Source organism: Balaenoptera musculus, chromosome 20 (genome assembly GCF_009873245.2).
Source record: "Balaenoptera musculus isolate JJ_BM4_2016_0621 chromosome 20, mBalMus1.pri.v3, whole genome shotgun sequence".
NCBI classification, from domain to species: domain Eukaryota; kingdom Metazoa; phylum Chordata; class Mammalia; order Artiodactyla; family Balaenopteridae; genus Balaenoptera; species Balaenoptera musculus.
In genome coordinates this window covers 59,108,487-59,131,319 of record NC_045804.1, presented here as the reverse complement: position 1 = coordinate 59,131,319, position 22,833 = coordinate 59,108,487, and the positions used below count along the sequence as shown (strand labels likewise).

The following is a 22,833-nucleotide window of genomic DNA, read 5'->3' as shown; positions in this document are numbered from 1 at the left end:
CAGAGCGGTCGGGGGGCGTCCAGTGCAGGCGGAGCTGGGACGCGGTTCTTGGCTCCAAGTCAGCGAACAGCAGCAGGAGCTGATGGGCTGCTCCCCGCTGACCTCCCACTGGCGGCGGTGGGGTCCCAGCAGGGCCTGGCGAGGCAGGGTGGTGGGGAAGCTCCCCCTGCCCCCACCTCCAGCTGTGCAGACCTGGACCTGGGGAGGGTCCTCGCCTTCCAGCTGTCCCCGGAGAGCAGAGCGGGGCTTCCCAAAGGCTAGAATGTTTGCAGTGGGGTGTTGAGGGCCACTCCCGCCCCAGTTCTGTGGGGACAGACGTCTGGTGGGAACCCTGCGTGGGAACGGCTGCTCTTACAGGGAGCACAGCCTTGTTTGCTCCAGGGGTTTTGAGAAGTGACCTTCCCACCACACCCCCACCCCGTTTCACACCCACCTTGGGAGACAGGATCCCCAGGCCCTGGCGCATCAAGGTGACGTTTCAGGCCCTGGGGCGTTGGGCTGTGTGGAGCCATCAAGGCAGCCGGGGCTCCGGGCCTCGTCCTCTCGGGCTTCTCGCCACCCCTTGAGCTGCATCCAGTAGACGCCAGGCTCCTCCCGTGCCCTCAGTCCCCAGCCCCGTCCTCCAGCTGTGAGCCGGCACTGCGTCCGGTACTGAGGGCGGCCTGGCGCTGCTGCGACAAGCAGGCGGGCCATTAGTACCTGCCAGGCCGTTTCCACTGCTCTTTTCCCAAGTCAGTCCAAACCATTTGAAGGCTATTCTGGATCCCAAGGAAGCTTCAAGGGCTGTTGGAAAGTGCCGCACGGTCCCCGTGCGGCCAGCGCATGCCAGTGCCACATTGAAAGTAGCTTCCCGGCCGCTTCCCACAACACCCAGCGCGTCTGCGCAGCAGGCAACTTAGACAAGGCCCAGACTGGCTCTCACGCCCATCGGCACGAACCTGGGAGGGAGGAAAGCCCTGTGCCGACACTGGGGGCAGGCTCTGCCCCGGCGGTGATGCAGGCTGGGGCTTGGGTGCTGCCTGCTGTGGGCGGCATCCTCTGTCCTGTGCCTATTCTTGTTGGGCCCTGTGAGACACGCAGAAATTACAACCAAACCGCTCTCTCGGGGCCCGGCTGACAGCTGTTACTTGTGCAGATTTTTGCCCAGGTCAGGGAGACTGGGGTCTTGGCCTGAGGGCCCCTCTTCTGACAGCTGAAGGCTGGTGCTTTTTCTCATGACTCTGCACGGTGGTTGCCGAGGAACTTTGATCGATCCCAGGGATTACTGGCTTAAAGATTAGATTAATCATTTTTTAAACACACATACTCTCCAAGGAAGCAGCCAGTCTTTAAAGACACCTTAGTGTTTCTGTAGGAAGAATTTTGACCCTTATCTTTATTCTAAAGCCCTCAAATCAAACTAAGACCTCGCAGCTATGTGTTAACCAAGAGTCCACGTTGAACCACAGCGTGCGAGAGGGCAGCGCTAGGACCCTCCAGTGTCCCGGGGTGTGAGGGCAGTGAGAGGAGACAGCAGCTTCCAGGTGCAGCCCCTGCAAGAAGAAACGCCCAGTGAGTGGCGGATAGCACTTAAGACCACTTCCCCAGTGAAGCAAATCTGTCGCAGGGAAGTCCAGACTCTGACCGTGAGTTTGAAAAATACTGACTGGAGAGTCTCAGAAGGGCCTCTCAGTCACCGTGGGGGCTGAGACAGAGGTGCCCGCACACGGAGGCTGGATTTCTTGGTACCCTTTCTTGATCCATGTGCAAGTACAGGATTGGGAGGGGGATCCCACCCATACTTGGATTTGGAATTAACATGGCCACATTCTTCGAGTTTTTAAGGATCAGTGGAAGGCGCAATCCCTGCTTTGAAACAGATGTTGCAAGGGATTTAGACAAGAAATGTGCCTCCACGCACAAAACAGCCCCTCATACCCACCCCATCGACGAGACCAACTCTGATAAGCCAGGCCTGGGTTACTACACAGTGAGGGTGTGTGGGGTGGTCTGAGCCCTTCTTGGGTCATGCCTGTGTCCTTCCCCACACCCATGTCTAGGCCAAACACCACGCCAGGCTGCAGCAAGGCACAGACAGGTTTGGAGAGCGGCTCTTCCGTCGTGGGTCTTGGTACAGTTAGCAGAGGCACTCGTTAATTAGTGCCCCCTCTTTGTACTCCTTCCGAAGGAAAAGGGAAAGTCGTACACCCTAACCTAATTTCCTCAGTGGACGCCTGAGAGATTCAGTGACCCGGTGAGGGCGGCCAGCTGGGCAGTGGCAGGGCTGGGCCCCCTGGCTCCGTGCACTGGGCTACCCACTACCCGTCACTCACAGGATGGCCTTGGCTCCCTGCAGCTGACAGAGACATTACTGTTCATGACTGTGCTTGATGCCCACCCAGTGTGTGACGGTGCTGAGCGCGTCTGGCTGTGAAACTCAGACCGGACGCGGCCAGCCTCTGCCCGTTCACTCCGTCCTCCCCCCTCCTGTCGGTCCATAAAGGTCCAGGATTGGCTATTTTAAATTCCACTGCGGCCTTTTCCTGCCTACGATACCAACTCTTTCTACAGAGAAATGGGATTCACAACAACCACAGAAATCAGGCACCCTTATCTAAGTGCTCTGGGAGCATAAAACACGCCGGAGCAGAGTGAGTCTCCAGACAGCTGGCGCGGGGCTCAGTTCGAGAGAGCACCTTCTCTGTGCCAGGAGCCTGGAGGGCAGGGCTGAGGTCTGTTCAGTAAATAGCAGAAGAAAAGTCAGTAAAGCCTCTTGTGCACCTTGCAGGCCACGTGCGAGCGAGGGTTTGCAGCCATGGAAGAAACACACCAGAAGAAGATCGAAGACCTGCAGAGGCAGCACCAGCGGGAACTGGAGAAACTGCGGGAGGAGAAAGACCGCCTCCTGGCTGAGGAGACCGCGGCCACCATCTCAGGTGGGAGCCGCTAACCCCGGGGACGGGCAGCGGGGTGTTCCTGAGCTGAACGCACAGCTCTGAGCAGTGACTGGCCTTCTCACTGCCTTTCGGCTGAGATTGAAGCCTCGTTACCCACGAGAGTTCTTTGACAATTCCCTTGGGGGAAAGGCTGGTTTGAGGAGCCCTTTGAGAGCTCGAGAGCCCCGCGCCAGCACTCCTGCTTTCCGTGGCCGCCGGCACACCTGGTGCTCGTGAGGGGCTGCCCTGGTCTCATCAGCCTGTCTGCTGGCACTTCTCTGGCAGTGGACGCCTCTGCCTGCGGCCCTTGGTCCGTCAGAGCCCAGAGCGTCCAGACTGAGCCCTGGGCCGTTGGCCTGTGTCCCCTCCGTTCATGTAACTATCCTGCGGTGCTTTTGATTTTGGCACTAAGGAAACAGGCCAGCCTGAAAGCTTGCTTGTCTTACGAACTCATACTTGGATTTAACACTGACATTTATTGAATCAGTTTGGTTTTCTGTTAACGTCAAGGAAAAAACACACCTGCATCCCTTTCGTGGGGGAGTTCCCCGGGAATCCTCTCGGCCCAGCTGCCCATGGGCTGGCATTAGCAGTGGGGGGACGTCCCGCCTTCCTGTCGGTCTCACCTCCCAAGCCCGTGGGTGCTGACAGCCACGTCCTGTCCACAGCCATCGAAGCCATGAAGAATGCCCACCGTGAGGAGATGGAACGGGAGCTGGAGAAGAGCCAGCGGTCCCAGATCAGCAGTGTCAACGCGGACATCGAGGCCCTGCGGCGGCAGTACCTGTGAGTCAGCGGAGGTGGCCCTTGGGGGCCGGGCCGGAGGGAGGTCCTTCGGGGGCGGGGCGGCACCTTCCCTGTAAGAGCCACAGAGACTCGGGTCCCCAGGGTGGCGCGGGTGGAGGCCCGTGGGCGCTGAGGCTGCTCAGAGCCGCTGCTCTCATGGCCCAAGTGGGCTCCTGTTACGGAGTCAGACAGAAACCAGTTACTAAAACGTAAAGAATAAGACGCGGCAGAGGAGATTTTATAGATACTGTCGGATCTTCAGGGCCGACCTCAGAGGCTACCCCAGATTCCTTCTGTCCCTCAGCTGCTGCTGCTTCAGGAGTTTGTGGGGAGGGCACGCGGTGTAGCGTGTGACACAGATGCTCTGTGGCAGAAGTGGCCACGACCCCTACATTTTTAAGAAGTGCGTGCGCCAGTTCTCTTTGCAGAGGCAAGGGAATGGGGAGCGTTCACCAGCACGGCCACTCTTCAGTTTTGCCCTCAGTGGAACTCGTGCCACTGGGAGCCCCTCGACTGGCTGCTGCGGGGGCCGTGCGGAGCCAGCCTTCACGGGGCTCCGCAGCGCACAGAATCAGGGTCTCCCCTCTCCCAGGCTCCCGTGCAGTGCAGTCAGGGCGCAGGTGGGTGGGCAGGCGGCCGGGAGCAGCTCACCTCGTCTGGAGGGGGTGTCGGTTCCACATCAGCCCTTCTCAAGTCCAGCGTGGCCGAGAACGATGACACGAGGCTTTGGTTTTCTGAACGTGGATCGAGTTGGCACAGTTAGTGCTAGAAACGGTCCCAGGTCTGACCTCTGTCTGACACAGCGTGTTTTGGGGTGCGTGGGTGAGGCCTCTCCTGACCCGGGGAGAGGAGTTCCGCCAGTGGGGGCTGTTCGACTGCTGGTAAGAGGACAGGGACGGAGCCGCCGAGCTGCACGGCCACTCGAGACCACAAGGTGCAGGGCTCTGCTCGCGGTCGCTCCGCTGTGTGGGTCTCGGCGTCCTTCAGGCTTCACGAAGGCGACCCTGAGCTTCTTAGAGGCCTGGGCCCCGGGGCGAGGGCAGAGGAGTGAGCAGTGCCCTCTCCCCAGGGAGGAGCTGCAGTCTGTGCAGCGCGAGCTGGAGGTCCTCTCTGAGCAGTACTCGCAGAAGTGCCTGGAGAACGCCCACCTGGCCCAGGCGCTGGAGGCCGAGCGGCAGGCCCTGCGGCAGTGCCAGCGCGAGAACCAGGAGCTCAACGCCCACAACCAGGTGCGCCGCCCTGGGGCCCCGATCTGCAGGCGTCTCCCGACGTGTGGCGTCACCGGGGTGTGGGCAGGAGCCCCCTGCAGCTGCTGGCGCTGAGCCCTCCCGCTCCACAGCCGGCTGCCGGGCTCGGGGTCTGGAGGCTCCGAGATGTCTGTGCCTCCTCCCTTGCTGCTGGGCGGCACGGGTCCAGGTCTCCCGTCCCCACGGCTGGGACCGTGTTTAAACACCTCCCAGTCGAGACCATACGCTGCTCACATTTGATTCTGTCAGATTATTCTCTTAAAATGTGCCTGCTCCTTAGAAAACTGGGGTACATTTAAAATCCTGGCTAATGGAACAGCTCAAGGTAGGTCTAGTTTGAAAAAAGCTTCTCTGTGGGTACAAGACCACTCGTCCTCCCCCGGCACTGAGGAGACAGCCACGTTGGCCTGGCCCAGGCTCGAGGCCTCTGTGGGCCCACAGCTGCCCGTATGGGGGGGACACTCCGGCAGGACTGGTTCTGCTTGGTCACTGCGGTGGCCTAAGACGACCACCTGCTAGCTGGAAAGAAGGTACAGAAAGTGAGTGGTGAGGGTGGCAGGAGGTCCTGATCCTGCCGAAACTCAGGGGCACAAACCCTGGAACTGATTAACACTAGTCACGGTGACAGAACAGGGCTGAGGAGCATGGATTCTGCAGCTGCAGTTCCACAGAAGCATTAGGCCGTGTAAATGGCTTTGGCCAGGGTGTCCACACTGCTCTGAGATGCCACCGTGCACAGGCACCGCTGCAGGCCTCCCGTGCTGCACGCTCCCCTGGCCGCGCCCTGGGTTCGCGGCCAAACAGCTCTGTAGAGCACCCTGTTTGGTTGTGTTGCTGTCCCCCAGGAGCTGAACAACCGCCTGGCTGCCGAAATCTCACGGCTACGGACGCTGCTGACCGGGGATGCCGGTGGCGAGGCCGCTGGGTCACCTCTCACGCAGGGCAAGGACGCCTATGAGTTAGAGGTACGGCTCAGAGCCAGGTCCCTCTTTACCAGCTCACATCATACAAGCCCCACCTGGGGACTGGCGGGGTGGGCCTCTAGCTTGTGGACAGCAAGAGGGGGAGAACCTGGAAAGACCTGAGTCGTGCCAGGACGCAAAAGAGAAGAGTTAGCTGCCAGGCAGCGTGGGACCCCTCACGAGGCCACAGGGACCTTTAACCCGTCCTCACTCACCTGCCCTCCGCCCTTCTGTTCTACCACGTCACAAACACTGACCAACTAAAATGAAACATTGAATAATTATGTGAACACTGCAGCTGCTTGAGATCCTTAAGGCTGTATTACTCAAGATCAGGAAGGTTCATTTTAAGTCAGAATGATTGTTTTTTATGTATAAGGTGTTCTTTTATGAAAGCATCTCTTCCTAAATGATGGGAGAGGCTGACCTGAGGTCTCTGCAGGACCCCTTCCTGGGCTCTGTGCCAGGAGCTCCCAGGCTGAGGACGAGGCTCTCGGGTCAGGAGGGGTCTCGGCCATTTCTTCCTGACAAGGACAGGGAGAAAGCTGCCTGCCCACTGGCGTGTGGAGGGGAGTCCTCCGTGTGGCTCAGTCTTTGCTTTCGAGGCCCTGGCAGTCGCTCTGCTCCTAAACGTGAGTCTCTAATTTCTCTCTCTTTCTAGGTCTTACTGCGGGTCAAGGAATCAGAAATTCAGTACCTGAAACAGGAGATCAGCTCCCTCAAGGATGAGCTACAGACGGCGCTGCGGGTAACACACGTCCCCACCAGTGGACCTGGGGGACGGGCTCTGGGTGGGCCGGGGCCACGCGTGTCCAGAGTCACATGTAGCAGCTCTGGAGTAGATTTCACTTCCACGGGAAGAATGGCAGCCTGCAGGCGGGCGCGGCAGGAGCAAGGGGCCGTCCCCGTGCCTGCCATGTGCTGGAGCAGGGACCCAAGACCCAAGCACACTATTGTCTCCTGCGGGCGCTCCTGGAGGCCAAGTCACTTAGGGGATCCAAGACACAGGGGTTTTCCAGCCTGAAGTCACACGGAGGTCCTCGGGGCTCAAGGCAGCACCAGCCTGGCTATAGCCCGGGGCCCTGCTATGCCTGTTTCACTCTGTGTCGTTTCTGCCTCTGGAAGGCGGGGGTCAACCTGCCTTCTCTGCTGCCGGGTCCGTCCCCAGTCACCCCCGAAGCGCTCTGGCCCCAGGAGGACGGGCCACCCAGCCTGGCTGTAACTGCTCTTTGCTCTGCCCTTCTGTCCCCAAGGACAAGAAGTACGCTAGTGACAAGTACAAGGACATCTACACAGAGCTCAGCATCGTGAGGGCGAAGGCCGACTGTGACATCAGCAGGCTGAAGGAGCAGCTGAAAGCCGCGACTGAAGCACTGGGTGAAAAGTCTCCAGAAAACACCCCCGTGTCCGGATACGGTGAGTCCTCCAGCTCTGGATTCTGACTCAGTAACTCGCGGTGATTTAGTCGTGGAGCTGCTGGCGCTTGATTCAAGCAGAGGAGTCCTTTTCTGTGTCAGACTCACTTCCTGGTAGGGAACAGCTGGGGGGTGGCAGGCGCCCGGCTCTCGGGCCCTCCTGGTTGGGAAGCCCTTCTCCTCCGACGCTGCACTGGTTGCCCTGAGGGACAGTCATACCTCGGTGTGTGTGTTCACAGTGACAGCCGGCTGTGATTCCCATTTTCCTGAATAATTCACTCATTCTGTAAGCAGCTCTCGCTGGTTCTTGATCCTGGGGTTTTACCATAAAACCTGCAAACGGCCCTGGGGGGAGGGGATGGGGGGATGCTGCCTGCTGAAGGGATGCCCTAGCTCACCACCCGCCTCTCTCGGCCGGCAAGGATCCCTCCTCGCCAGTCTGCATCGCTGCTGGGCGGGCACGTTCAGGTCTTCCCGCAGGCAGGCAGGCCACGTGCAGCGAAGCTCACATCAGACCGGGGACGGGATGGTGACACTGGCTGCTTCCGAGGAGGAGTCTGGGGGCCAGCGGATTTAGGGTTAGGAGTGAGCACGTGCAGCCTGTGACCCTTCTGAACGCACGGGGGCACAGAGCTGGCCCTGCCTCCACGGTTGGGGGCTGAACCGTGCGGCCACCGCACAGCTCTCAGCAAGTGAGGGAGAGCGCCGTAAGTGTGGGAAGCTAAAACCCAGAGCAGCCCGGGGCTCTGAGGAGGAGGAGGGCGGCAGGTGTGCCCAGCAGCCCAGGGGCGGCGGGTGCTGCGGCCGGCCAACGGAAGGAGCCTGGCCCGGGGCCTCGCGTGCCTCCTCCAGGTCTCCCAGCACCCGGAGCTGTTCCAAGAATCTCGTGTTTTACAGTTCTTTGTTTGGGATTCTCTTGGGTTGCTGAAGGAAACGTCTCACGTGTGGGTGGTGATGATAAGCCTCGGAAGCCTTCAAACCCAAGTCTGTTCCCAGGGGGTTTACAAAACAGGCACTGGGTCTGCTTGTCTTCTCAGATATAATGAAGTCGAAAAGCAACCCTGACTTCTTGAAGAAAGACAGATCCTGTGTCAGCCGACAGCTCAGAAGCATCAGGTCCAAGGTGAGTCTGGGGTCCAGCCCCTGGGTAGGTAGAGCCCACCTAGGGCCGCAGCAAAGGGTCCCCAAGGTCCCAGAACTCACCGGCCCCACGCGCTTACCCTGCTGGGCCAGTTCCAGGGGCTTCGCACTGAGTGTGTCCCTCGCCCAGCAGTGGGACCATCTCCTGCCAGCGACAGCAGAGGGCCAGGCCCACAGCAAGCAGGGCGTGGGTGAATCCCCTCAGACCGGCACCCTGCTGGGTCGGTCCTGCCCCATCTGGACTGCTCCTTGCATGTCCCTAGTTCATGCCGACGCCGGCTGCCTTCGAGAGACAAAGCTGCCCGCGCCCCTTCCCCCCCAGCGTGTGCCCTCCGCCCCCGCGTACCCCTCTGTGGGAAGGTGGGTTGGAAGGTGGGGGTGACCAGCATGTTGCATTTAGGATTTATTGTGTGTGTGTCTTTTGTTTTCTGCTCTTTCCCCCGACAGTCCGTAATTGAGCAGGTCTCATGGGATAACTGAAACGACCCGCTTCCCGGTCCCTTGTCGTGTAGGTAAACCGCTCTCACCACCACCCGCCCGCCCGCCGCCGCCCTCGAGAGGGTGCTGCCTGCATGCACTGCTCACACCTCCATAGCGAGCTCCTTGTTTTCTGGTTACTTTCATTCCTCCTGCTCCAGCCGGCACGTACACGAGCCACGTGACGTTCCTTAACCTGTTGTGGGGTGTTAACTGCACTGTAACCTCCTAACCGAGGGGAGTCCCCCAGCTTGGTGCACTGCCCATGGGGCCAGCATCTCGGCCCCGTCACATGCACGTCGAATGGTTTGTGCGCTCACGTTCTTTGGGGGTACCGCTGCCCTCCGTCGGGAAGCAGAGTTCACAGAGCCGCCCACTGCCGAAGTACCCCCGCCCTCCACCCTGTTAACAGGCCCAGGAGGCCCGAGCCCAGCAAGCCAGGGAGCTGATACCTCGCACATGCAGCTCCGGAAACCACTCAGTAGAGCAAGATAACTGCGAGCGCTTGGGGCTGTGCGTTTCCCAGCCCCGAGGACCTCGGGTGCCTCCAAAGACAGGAAGCAGGGGCTGAGCGCTGGCTCAGAAACATCAGGCTGTCTAACCCCGACCCTGCCTGGACGCTCCCGACTCCCACGAGGCCCAGGCATCCGGGGCACACAGTCACTCATTCCCTAGTGGGTTCATCAGCTCTGCTGACCTGATCTCGCTGATTCTCTGATAAGGAAGTTGAGGGCAGCAGGAAGGGCTCAGAACAGGGGACGCTGGCAGGTGCGCCCGGCTCACTTGCAGGCTGAGGGGTTTGGTTTAGGGAGAGTTTACGGAAGGAAATCCAAGTAGTTTGCACTTAATATGTTAATTTCCCTACAGTCCTGGCTCACTTATCACCAGAAATGGTTTAAGTTTAAGGCCTGTTCAAAACTTAGTTTGGGCTTTTTTCTTTAAACATGAAAAACGTTCTGTTTAGCAGAAGGGAAACGTGTTCTTGGTTTACGGTTTTCTTGTTGATGATTTTTACTTCTATTTGAGGCTGAACTGTAGCTGCTTCAAGTTCACCGTGAGTGCTTTGGGCCTTTTGCCTGTAAATGACATATGACAAACACTTCTGCTTAGGGCCCTTCCAGGGAAGCCTTGCTCCAGCAAGTCCGCCCCATCAGGCGGACCATGTGTCAGGGGAGGGAAATAAAGAAAAGTGCTTTGCAGGAATCCCCTGGTGGTCCAGTGGTTAGGACTTACTTGGCGCTCTCACTGCTGGGGCCTGGGTTCGATCCTTGGTCGGGGAACTAAGATCCCAAAAGCCACACAGTACTTTGGGCTCTGGACAAAGGGCCAGAAGATCAGTGGAAAGACCTCTTGTCAATAAGGGCCTTTGGCCATGAGATGTGCTGGCACACACGTGCTGCCGTGTAGATGGCAGCTTCTACGCTGGCCAGGAGCTCTCGCTAAAGCAGAGGCCAGGAATGAGGGAGGAAACTGTCAGGCACACCCACGAGGGTCTGCCTGCGGCTCTCTGCAAGGCCGGGACCCAGACGAGTGTTGGGAGACGCCCAGGCGCGGGGTTTCCCAGAGTTGTGTTTGTTTGCGACGTAAGAAAGAGCAGTGCTCTCGGTGTGTGGGGACAGCCCTGCTGGCCCAAGGAGGAAGCTGGGGCCCTTACGCTTCACCCTCAGGGACACCAGCCATGATGCTGTGCCTGTAACGTGCCGTCAACAGACACTTGCACGGCTCTGTGTTGCCCTTTTTCCTGATTGTATTTGGAAACCGTTGCACCTCCCACGGGAAGATGGGAACTAAGTTGCCCAAAAACAACCTGTCACTGGTGCTTTCTGATACGAGGTCTGATGTGTACAGATGTCCACCTTTCACGTGTGTCGTCTCTGTGCCCGCCTCCCTCAGAAGGTAGAAAGGCTCGGCCCCATCACGTCAGAAAGCTCGTTGCCTAAGAGCAGCTGGGCTTTTCTGGGATGGAGGCCCCCACCTGGTCGTCTTGAGCGTGGAGTCACGGAGATGCTGGGGGTGCGGGGCAGCGCGGGGTCTGCTCAGGCTCTGCCCTCCCAGCTGTGGTGAGCGGCTGCAGAGCAGGGGTGATCACCAAGCGCACGGAGGGAAAAGCTCTGTTCCTCAGGACTCAGCAGTGGCGGTGTGCTGCCACCCAAGGGAACGTCCCCAGCTAGAGCAGTGCAGTGTGGCAGGTGACGGGGCCCAGCCCTTGGATGAGACTAGCTGCCGTGTAGATGGCAGCCCTGACCTGAAGCAGGCGCACTTGGGACGAGAGTCCCAAGAGCACGTGAGGCAGTCGTGGGCGTTAATGGATGTCAGCATGGGACGTGGATTTGTCCTCTTCCTCTGACCAGTGGCATCTAAATTAAAAAATACAGGCAAGCAGAGCTGTCCTGGGTGAAGCTGGGGCCCCAGGGGAAGCGGGTCTGCTCTGAGGTGGAGGCTGGGCTCCGCCTCACCTGCTGATTGTGGGCCGGCCCCGGTTCCGCCGCCTCGGTGAAGCCTGGACTTGCCACGCAGATCCGATGGCCGCGAGGCACCTTCGTTCCCAGTCGTGCTCTGAGGTGATGCTCCTTTTCTCATCCAGAAATTAAGTCTCTGTGAAGAGCCTCCCAGAGTAAAGCAGGAAATCCTCTGTCCCCCACCTTCGCCGAGGTCCCACATGAACAAGGATGGGCTTCCGTTCTCAGAGTCTCAGTAAACAAACCGACATGTTCCCACCGCCACGTTCCCAAATCCCCGGGGCAGTGAGAGAGTCCAACAGGGTTTGTGATCGGTGCAGCAGGTGCTGCCAGCGTGCGGCCGCGAGAGACCAGACGTGGATGCGGACGTAGCGGGCATCTTCATGTTCTTGGCAGGGTCTCCTCTCCTGGCTCCACTGGTCTGATCCCTGCTTGTCGAGAGAGAGCCCTAAGCTCAGCATTGGTCTTGTTTCTTTTTCCTCCTCATCTAGTAACACCACCACCTTGGGGGTCGTGGCCCTTCTAGCACGCCCACTAACCCTCCGGGAGCCCCGAGCCGCGCCTCTTGCCGGATTGCCGCCCGTGCCAAGCGGGGCCGCTGGCTAACGGCCTGTCTGTTTCTCCACCAGAGTCTGAAGGAGGGCCTGACGGTGCAAGATCGCCTGAAGCTCTTTGAGTCCAGGGACCTGGAGCGCGACTAGCTGCTCCCCTGCAGCTGAGACGCAGCCTCCCTGGCCCGCGGCCGCCGCCCTCGCCTGCACCTTCGATTTCTGTTACCGTTATCGTTGTTATCGTCCTCAGTAACTGCGGTATGGATGCGTGAGAGACTGGTCTGTGGGTTGCTCACATCACTCCCTGTTGTGTTTATCGAAGCTTTTCCCCATGGTTGTCTATGACCAGCCCAGCCGAGGGGCCGAGCGCCCGAGCGCACGCGGCTCTCCCCCGTCGCCCCCGCGCTCACGTCAGTATTAAGGCCCAGCAGCCTGTGATAAGCTAGCTCTGTCTCGCCCACTGCGCGGTGGGGTCAGGGCCCGGGCGGGTCCCTGGGAGAGAACCGGCCACGAGGCGTGGAGGCGTGTGCTGCGGTCCCAGCGCTGACAGCTGGTAGCCTGCGGGGGGGAGTGTGGCCTAGAACCTTGGATGTACCACCTTTGGGCTTCAGAGAACAGCATTTTGTATTTGTTCCACTAATGCCGCTTAGAACCACACCCCAGATACTCGTGGTAAACCTTTCACAACCTGGAAAATGTTGAAAGCAGCCATTCCTATTTTTGTTTGTTTTTTATTAAATCTTGCACAAAACCAGGCCCTTCTCATTCCTTCCTACGCTCGCTTCTTTCTTGGTCACCAGGAAGCCTGGTCCTTTCATACTCGGTAGATGCTGGCCTGCAGCCCGTGGCTTCAGACTGTGAGCACAAATAACGAAGAGAGTTTCCCTCAGAGAGTACGGTTGACAGGAGACCCTGTGTTAAGTCGAGAAGGTTAGAGCAGACGTTGGAACCAGATGAGAACTGGCCATCGTGACGTGCTCCTAAGTCTCCTTCAGTTCACCTGAGGTCTGAGGCCGTGCGGCACTGGGGGTGCCTGCGCCGGGTCCGGACCGACAGCTCTGCTTCCTTAGTGGTCTGAGTAACAACTTTTTAACCGCCACCAGCCACTCCACAGCACTTCTTGAAAACCTCTGAAATTGGGGTTTCTATGGTGGCCCCATGAAAACTCCTCATCCTGTTAGGACGGGGAGCATGAGAAAGCCCACCAGGCGGGAGCCAGCGCAGACGCCCGGGCGCTGGGGGGCAAGGCCTCCTGGCCTCATGGCAGCTGTCGGCACCCTGCCGCCTGCTAGCGCACTTCCGCTCTGCTCACTGCTTGGGTGAGCGCCACAGTCTCGGGTACGTGGGTGCTTCGGGCATGAAAACGTAGAAGTCATCTTGCTCAGTTTTTAGATTAAGTGAACGCACGAGGTCATTTGGAGAAAGTCCTAGAAGGGCAGGACAGAGGGCTTCATTTGGGACCTGCGAGAAGTGCAGCTCCCATGCCGTCTTCGAACTGGATGGTCTCAGAGCTCCTGGCTGCAGTGGGCCTTCCCTGCTCACGAGCTGTTCAGAGTCTCACACCACACCAGTCACTCGTTTGCCGCTATCCTTCCATGTTTTTAAAAGCAGAGTATATCAGCTCCTTTCATTCTGCTCATCAGACACCCCCGCCGTGTAGACTGACGCTGTCTCCAGAGTGGTCTGTGAGCGTGTCACCGAGGGCAGCGTGACAGGTGCCCTGGGGATCTGCTGGGCGGGCCTCTCCCAGGCTCGCGCGGCTGTTCGGGTGCCGTGACTGGGGCTTCGTGTCCCTCCTCCGAGCATGCACCTCGTCAGGCCGGGTTTGCCCTGTGCTGCCCCTGCTGCCCCTGGGGGATCTCCGGCCCTCCCAGAAGGGCAGGGTCCGTGCACAGAGTTGGGTTTCGTCTGCCCGTAGACGTGAGCGTTTGGATTGTGCAGTGCTCCTGATTAGGTCAAAAGAGCATTTTATTCACGTGTCTTCATCAGTTATCTTTTGAGGTCTGACCTCAGGAATCCTGGGCAACAGGTGTCGGCAGCAGCATCCGGGGCTTGCAGGCAGAGGTGGCCAGGAAACGCGCTGCGAAAAGCTCAACCAGCCGAGCAACGACCCCCGGCCGTGCTGGGCATCAGCACGTGGTGACAGCCGCCGTCTGGTTCGGAACCAGGTCTGAGCTGCGGGCTGGTGGGAGCAGGCGGGACAGGACGGCGAGGGTCTCTGCTCTGCATCTCGCTGTCCCACCTCAGCCCCCGCCATGCAGCGTCCTCCGGACTCTGCCTGCGAGCCCCCAAGCTCCCAGGCAGCAGTTGAGCTGCCGAACTCCAGAAGGAAGGAAGAACCCGTGTGCGGAGATTGAGCTGGTGTCTGCGCTGGCCGAGAACAGGCCCCCGGGGGGCTGCGGACAGGGAGGCGCAGGTGACCGCGAGCCCAGGCTGCTCCTGGCACTCCCCCAGCACGGGGGGCGTCCCCACGTCCCCACGGAGGGAAAGGTTCCCCTGGGTCGGCTCTTCACAGCGGTGACATTTTCCTGTGAACGTTTCTCCTTCATTTGGGACCTGCGAGCACCTGCAGCGAAGCCGAGCCCCACAGACCAGCGGGACGGCTGGACAGGCTCACGCCACCTGACGGTTCTGTGAACACCTGCATCACTGCAGTGCAAGTGCGCCAGGCTCGCGGTCTCCTCCGCTCCGACGTGCTGCCGGGGCCTGAGCAGCTCTGAAGGCCAGTGTTCCAGGTGCCCGTGCTGGCTGCAGCGTGCCTCGCGGGCTTGTGCCATGGCGTGTGAGAGCCAGCACGGCTTTCTAGGACGAAGCGATGGCTGTGCTGGGGTGACCGGCGGAGACCGAGGACGAGGGAAGGCCCAGCCTCTTGCCAGTCACGGGCAGCCTGTCGTTCACGGTGTCCAGACGCAGGCAGCAGCTCACTGACCCGACAGCTGGGCACCGAGGCCTCGTGGAGGCCAGGCTCAGGAAGAGAGGGAACTGCCTGAGAGCAGTTCTGACAGATGAGGCCACGAGACAAGACCTACGGTGTCAGCACTCACAGCGACGTCTGTTTAATGCCGTTTCTCTGCGAAGGAAACACCATCTTTTCATCACTGCGCCTGGCGGCCCCCTCCACATCCTCTGGGTGGGGCGGCACAGCGCCTGCCCCCTCCGAGGGGCCTGGAGGGTGAGCGCTCCTCCTGGAACCTCCTCTGCAGCCGGTGCCAGGTGCCGGGGTCCCCCAGCTCTAGCCGGTGAGACCTGCGCGGGCACCCCTGGGATGTCCCCCTCTGGGAGGGGCAGGCAGACGGGTGTGCGCGTTCTCCTCGCGAAGGTACTGGCTCCCGCTCCCCCCCGAGGCCGCGGCGTCCCCCCGGAGCACCATGAGCCAGGCTTCCCCCGCCGCTCACCCGTGACACAGTCTTCTCCAGGGACTCAAAGCTGTTCTCCATTAGAGAGTAAAACGAACACAGCACGCCAGCAGTTCTCTTTCCTGACAAGAAGTTTGCTCATCACTGTTCTCAAGAAGCTTACTTTCAAGACGCGATTTCATAAACAAGATAACAAGATACTAGACACTAGCCCTTTATCACCTAGAAAGGGGAGGAGACTGAAGTGTTGCCAGAGTTTTACAAAGGACTGGGAAGTGTGTAGTATGATACTCAAAAAGAAGGAAATACTAGAAGGAAAAAAGATCTGGCCCCTTAACTGGAAGCTTCTCTCCTCCGGAAACTGCAGTCATTCGGAATGTCTCACACCCCAAAGTCCTGGACAGTTGAGCTCTTGGTGTTTCATGTTGACTAGGAACTTGCTTTATGAACAGATTTTACCTGTTGCCCTAGCATTTCCTCCACTCAGCCGAAACTAACGAGGTCCCGGCGCCCTGGTGCTGCAGCCCCACCCGTAGGAGAGGACTTGGGAGGTGCTGCTGAGAACCGACTTCTTCCAGAGGTTTCACTGCAGGCATCTGCACACCCATCTTGTCCACCTGTGACCGTGGGCGCTCCTTCATCCCGCCATTCTGAGACGGGATCCCGGACGGCTCCAGAGACGCGGAGGAGCCGCCAGGGCGCCGAAAGGCATGAGCGCAGGTGTCGGACTCCCAAGTCTAGGAAAGGTCTCCCTCACCAGAGGTCAGGTGAAACGTAGCGCCCGCCCCTGCTCTCGGCACCAAGCGCAAGACGCTGGGGACACTCCCGCCGCAGCAGGCCCAACCCAGCTCTCCTCAGCCTGCTCTCGGGAGGCGGGGTTGCACTTTAGTTTTGTGTATTTTCACGTGTGTACACTTTCGCAAGGCCGTACTTTCCACAGCTGAAAACTTAAATAAGCAGCAGCCTTAAGTGAGGTCTCAGAAACCACGTGTTTTGGGTTCTTTGATAGGAAGACAGGACAGAAACCCAGTATGGAGATGAACTCTGTCAGTCTCTCAAGTTTTGCCTGCTGGAAAAGACCGGTCTCGTTCTTCTGCCCTTTTGAGAACAGTGAGTTTCTTCCTGTTTCTCTGTAAAGGGAAGCGGTCTCCCCTCCCTGAGGTCTGTCAACAGAAGACCCTCAGCAGAGCAGGCCCAACCTGTGTCCCCGACAGCAGCTCAGACACACTGTGTCCATTCCTTCCAGGGCCCACGGGACCCCGCACACCCCGTGCAGCTCCCAGTTCCTCTGTATTTAGAAAAACCGGGGTATTATGCAGAGCAAGCAGTGTAAATATTACTCAGAAGTTACTGCATGGATTTCTGTGACAAAGTCTGTGTGGGGTTTTTTTCTTTTTTCCTCATACAAGCATCGCTTTCTAAGATAGGAAGAACAGCTTTGGGTACAACATTGAATCCCACTCAACATTACAGGGAAGTGTTTTTAATGACTTGTGTTACCTTTCGTAAAGCTCTGGCCATTTAACAGGTGGTTTTGTTTTTCCCTGAAAGATCTCGGTTGTACTTGTTCCTCATTCTTGGCAGAGCCATTCAAAGTGTTGAGAAAAATCAGGAGGAGGAGGAACACAGGAGTTGCTCTTGCCCAGATCCTGCACACAGTGACTTAGGACCTGCAGGAGACCCAACGCCTTGGGGTCTAAGTCAGTGACCCGTGGCCACCTGCTGGGGGCTGCGTGGGAGTCCAGCCAAGCGCTGGGTTGTTGTGTGTGACGGCATGGACGCTGCAAAACTCGTAACGCTGTTCTTCTACGATGTGTGCCCGTCAGGTTGGTAAGCATACTTGAGAACTGGGCCGTCCAGGCCTGTGGGACGAGCCGGGAGGGCAGTCTGAGCTCACGCAGAGCAGCCTTCAGACCCACGGGTGCCTGCTGCCCATCACGTTTCCAGCCATCCGCCCTCTCCCCTTTACAGCTAGCTATGTCACCTGTTTCAGTTTTATTTTATAGAAAGCTAGGAATAGATTACAAAGAACACTAAATTCATTCTTGTGTTATGCTTGTATCACAAAACCAATTAAAATGGATTTTAGGATTTACCTTTAGTATTAACAACGTATCTACTGACTTACTGTTAGGATTCAAAACCAGTTAAGTGATTAAGACTTTTCCTAAGTAATATTTATAAAATGTAAAGTTTCTAAGCGGCTCCTCAACAATTAGAACCCTCAGTGATCTTTCTCACAAATATGCTCTTCTATCAGGTGAATGTCTCAATCCAGCTACTTGAGACAAGAGCATACTACGCCTAGCTGCTGGCGGGGTGGGGGCAGCATACGCACAAAGTGGGAAAGCGTAGGTAGTTTCTTCTACTGTGACAAGTTCGGGAGTAACTCACAGCAACAATCACTTCTGCCACAGCTAATTTTTCACAGGTGGTACATGTTCAAAGAATAAGCTTGTATAATTTTTACTGGTGTTTAATTTCTGTACTAAGGCTGAACAATAATGTTCGCCAGGCTGAAGTGGCGTGGAGACCCACCGCGTGCCCCCCCCCACCCCTGGCGGCCCCTGGGAGGGGCCCATCTCCCGTGGGACTGCAGGGCCTCTTGAAGAGAAGGGCCTGGTCAGCTCGCTGCTCTCTGACAATTCAAGACTTTTACGGTTTAGTTTGAGGCTCTTTTTTAAAAACAGAATTTCTGATCAGCTGCTCACTACAACTGAAGTGTTACTTTGTCAAAATATTTATTTCTTTGTGTGACATGCTAGATTCTCATGGATGTAGCTGATCATTTCTACTGTAAATATTACCTAACTTTACATAAACAATATCATAAACAATATCATAATAAACTATTTTTGCATCACCCTTGGCATGCTGTGAACGAGATTTTGTTTAATGGAAGGACATGACGCAAAATAGGCATTTAGATCAAAAGTCAGAAGGCTGGTCAGGAACCTAGAGATTTATAATGGATCTTTGGTTTGTTTTTACTTTTATAAAATCTGCTTTTTAAGTTTTTGGATTAGTTGTCAACATTTTAAAATGAGGAGATTTCACATGTTCACACGCAACGAAGAGTTAGAAATATTTTACATCCATAATCTAATTAAGGTACATTGGCTGTTACAGAAACTTTCAGGGGGCCAAAAAGACACTAAGAAATACAAGAAAAAGAAATATAACTCCCCCATACCTGCCCCTTCATTCGGAGATTTACAGTATTTTTACTTGTTTAAAAAAGAAAATGCATTTTTCCTCATGACCCAGTACGCACATACATACACCCCAGCCACAATCCAAAATTTCACAAAATAATGCACCCTTCCTAGGACACACACTGACGTCTCTATCCCATTTCATTTTTTAAAATTCTGGTTGTGACCCACTAAATAAATTTAAAATAAGAAACTGGTTTTTTTCCCCCAATATTGTCACAACCTTTGGAGTAAAACATGTGAAAATGACTGCAGAATCCAAACTTTTACTCAGATAAACACAAACAAATTCAAGTCTGACTCTACCTATTAGAAATCAACTTGTGGAATCTGTAAAACTTAACAAAAATAAACGAGTACAGACACATAAAAGAAACATTTTCAGTACTATTCCAATTGTTCAAAGATGTTTCAGTTGTTTTTCACCCACTTAAAAAAATTATTCTTGGGCTTCCCTGGTGGCACAGTGGTTGAGAATCCGCCTGCCAACACAGGGGGCACGGGTTCGAGCCCTGGTCCGGGAAGATCCCACATGCCGCGGAGGAACTAAGCCCGCACGCCACAACTACTGAGCCTGCACTCTACAGCCCGTGAGCCACAGCTACTGAGCCCGTGAGCCACAACTACTGAAGCCCGCACGCCTAGAGGCCGTGTGCAGCAACAAAGACCCAACGCGGCCAAAATAAATAAATAAATAAATTTATAAAATAAAAAAAAAATTATTCTTGTCAAGCATAGTTTCAGGACACTGGTCTAATATAATGGTGTTTTAACAGCTTTAACACTATTAAAGCTGTGTACGTGCAATTTTAAAAACCAGTAGGCATTTGGGAAAGTGATAAAAGACACTCAACAAGCTAGGCACAGAAGTGAGCTTCCTCAATATTAAAGGACAGGGACTTCCCTGGTGGCGCAGCAGTTAAGAATCCACCTGCCAATGCAGGGGACACGGGTTCGATCCCTGGTCTGGGAGGATCCCACATGCTGCAGAGCACCTAAGCCCGTGAGCCACAACTACTGAGCTCGTGTGCTGCAACTACTGAAGCCCATGTGCCTAGAGCCTGTGCTCCACAACGAGAAGCCACCACAATGAGAAGCCCGTGCACCGCAACAAAGAGTAGCCCCTGCTCGCCGCAACTAAAGAAAGCCCACACGCAGCAACAAAGACCCAACGCAGCCCCCCAAAATAAACAAACTTAAATAAATAAACAAATGAAACCTAATTAAGCTTAAAAACTGCACAGCAAAGGAAACCGTCAACAAAACAAAAAGACAAGCTACTGAATGGGAGAAAATACTAGCAAATGATACGACTGATAAGGGGTTAGTATGCAAAATATAATCAATATAAACAGTTTATACAACTCAACATCAAAAAAGCAAACAACCCAATTAAAAAATGGGGAGAAGACCTGAACAGAAGTTTTTTACAAATAACACAGATGGTTAACCGGCACATAAGCAGATGCTCAACACTGTCAATCATCAGGGAAATGAAAACTGAAACCACAATGAGATGGGACTTACCTGGTGGCTCAGTGGTTAAGAATCCACCTGCCAACGCAGGGAACATGGGTTTGAGCCCGGGTCTGGGAAGATCCCACGTGCCGCAGAGCAACTAAGCCCATGTGCCACAACTACTGAGCCTGCGCTCTAGAGCCCCCAAGCCACAACTATCGAGCCCAGGTGCTGCAACTACTGAAGCCCGCGCGCATAAAGCCTGTACTCCGCAACAAGCGAAGCCACCGCAATGAAAAACCCGCACACCGCAACGAAGAGCAGTCCCCACTCTCCACAGAGAAAGCCCGTGTGCAGCAACAAAGACCCAATGCAGCCAAAAATACATACATACATAAACTAAAAAAAAAAAAAAAAACCCACAGTGAGATACCACTTCACACCAGTCAGAATGGCCATCATCAAAAAGATCACAAATAACACACTTTGGTGAGGATGTGAAATAAAGAGAACCCTCGTACACTGTTGGTGGGAATGCAAATTGGTGCAGCCACTATGGAAAACAGTATGGCAGTTTCTAAAAAAAGTAAAAATAGAGCTACCATGTGACCCAGCAGTTCCACTCCTGGGTATATATCCAAAGGAGATGAACACACTAATTGGAAAAGATACATGCACCCCAACGTTCACAGCAGCACTGTGTAAAACAGCCAAAATATGGAAGCAACCTAAGTGTCCATCAATAGATAAATGACTAAAGAAGATGTGGTACATATATGCAATGGAATACTACTCAGCCATAAAAAAGAATGAAATAATGCCATCTGCGACAACATGCATGGACTTGGAGAATATTATGCTCAGTGAAATAAGTCACACAGAGAAAGACAAATACTGTATGATATCACTTATATGTGGAATCTAAAAAATAAAATACACTAGTTAACATAACAAAAAAGGAAGAGACAGGTCTAGAGAACTAGTGGTTACCAGTGGGAAGATGGGAGGGGGAGGGGCAAGATAAGAGTAGAGGATTAAGAGGTACAAACTTCAATGTATAAAATAAGTTACAAGGATATTTAGTACAACACAGGAAATATAGCCAATATTTTATAATAACTGCAAATGGAATATAACCCTTAAATACTGTGTCACTGTCACACACCTGAAACTTACATAATACTGTACCTCAATTACACCTCCATTTTTAAAACTAATTTTTAAAAAAGTCAAATAATAGCTTTCTGTTCATGAGGATGTGGAGAAAAAGGAACCCTGATACACTGTTGGTGGGAATGTAAAATGATTCGATCACTTTGGAAAACAGTCTGGCAGTTTCTGAAATGGTTAAACACAGTGATACAACCCAACAATTCCACTCCTAGGTATATACTCAAGAGAGATGAAAACATGTCCACACGAACACTTGTATGTGAATGTTCACAGCATCATACTTGTAACAGACAAAAGGTGGAAACAACCCCAATGTCCATCAATTGGCGAACAGGTAAACAAAATGTGTTCTGTCCATACGATGCATTATTATTCAGCTATAAAAAGTAAAATACTGACACCTGCTACAACATGGATAGCCCTCAAAAGCACTACACTCAGGGAAAGGAGGCAGATACCAGAGACCGCATGTTGTGGATTCCATTTACGTAACACATCCACACCAGGTAAATCCACAGAAACAGGGTTTCTTTCTGGAGTGAAGAAAACACTCTGAAATCAGACAGTAGTGATGGCTACACAACTGTTATTATAGTAAATAACAACTCTGTTAATATACTAATAACTAATATTCTGTTAATATACTGTTACTACACTGAATTGCATATTTTAAAAGGGTGAGTTTTATGGTATGTGAATCCGAGTGAAGTGTTTTTTTAAACTAGTCAGTTGCTTTAAAAACCAATTCAGTACAACCAATACAGTGCTTTAAATACAATGGAACTGCACTGTTTGAACCCAACATGCTCGTGTATTTGACAGCTACGGGACGAACTACTACCAGGACATTTTTTTTTTTACCACAAGGGTTACATGAGTTTAAAATATTTTACACGTTAACTGTGCCAGTGTTTAATTAACTTTGCCTGTCAGGTTTGTTAAGCTGCATCACTGCCCTGTAGTTAAAATGATGACTTGGAACCCGAATCACGAGGCTGGCCAGGAGCCTGTGGGGCGGGGGCGGGGGGCGGGGGGCAGTAAGAGGGGAGCCGACCTCGATGCCTCTTAGGGAGCAACTGCCAAGCCTCCTGGGGATGGATTCCCTCCTGTAATGGTTCCGTTTGTGACAGAATCTTGTGGACAAAGCGTGCAGCTTCGGACGACACGCCACACAAGCCCCCTCCCAGCCTCTTCCCCTCCGTGCTCAGGTCACTGCCCGGTGTCCCCTGCCCGCGGGATGCCAGCCACACTTCTGGGGGTCTCCTCAGTGTGCCTGCCCATCACTGGATGAGCCCCCAGACAACTGCCGCTCAGCACAAGCCACTGACTCGGCCTGAACTACCTTCCGAATCAAGAAAATACCAATGGTTCAGCTCACCTGCTTTCACGACCCGGAGACCTGGGAACCACGCAGCCTCGGCCGCGAACCCCTCTGGCTCTCCTGGAGACCCGGACACGCCGGGGTCGGCCTATGCCCTGCCCCCAGCCCAGCTGCCCCTCCTCACGCCTCTCCTGTCAGAGCGGGGCTCTGGTCACCTCGTATGGTCACCCTCCCTCAAGGGGACAGAACAGCCTCCAAAGTGGAGGCTGATCTTAGTGCTGTAGCCTCGTCAGCACCCAGGCCCTCAGAGAAAGTGTTGTTTTCCTTTCAGAAAGGCTGTTAATCTGGAACTTGATTA

General features: G+C 55.0%; 2 protein-coding genes across 4 annotated transcripts in view; one reads left to right on the top strand and one right to left on the bottom strand.

Annotated features, from left to right (window-relative positions):
- Nucleotides 1–12,707, top strand: part of LOC118887402 (myosin phosphatase Rho interacting protein) — a 125,712-nt gene extending 113,005 nt beyond the window's left edge. For 2 of the 3 annotated variants that reach the window (XM_036838191.1, XM_036838193.1), the window contains 8 exons: nucleotides 2,768–2,915; nucleotides 3,584–3,701; nucleotides 4,771–4,930; nucleotides 5,794–5,913; nucleotides 6,572–6,658; nucleotides 7,164–7,326; nucleotides 8,363–8,448; nucleotides 12,031–12,707. In XM_036838191.1, coding sequence (XP_036694086.1) covers nucleotides 2,768–2,915; nucleotides 3,584–3,701; nucleotides 4,771–4,930; nucleotides 5,794–5,913; nucleotides 6,572–6,658; nucleotides 7,164–7,326; nucleotides 8,363–8,448; nucleotides 12,031–12,102 — 954 coding nt within the window. In that variant the 3' untranslated portion in view covers nucleotides 12,103–12,707. Of the gene's footprint in view, nucleotides 1–2,767; nucleotides 2,916–3,583; nucleotides 3,702–4,770; nucleotides 4,931–5,793; nucleotides 5,914–6,571; nucleotides 6,659–7,163; nucleotides 7,327–8,362; nucleotides 8,449–8,912; nucleotides 8,974–12,030 lie in introns of all 3 variants that reach the window. The other variant, XM_036838192.1, reaches the window with a different exon arrangement.
- The window catches only part of FLCN (folliculin), a 58,632-nt gene continuing 35,799 nt past the window's right edge, over nucleotides 1–22,833 (bottom strand). The window contains exon 13 of the mRNA XM_036838200.1: nucleotides 1–1,532. Within this exon, the coding sequence (XP_036694095.1) occupies nucleotides 1,466–1,532 (67 nt within the window). The 3' untranslated portion in view covers nucleotides 1–1,465. The remainder of the gene's footprint in view (nucleotides 1,533–22,833) is intronic.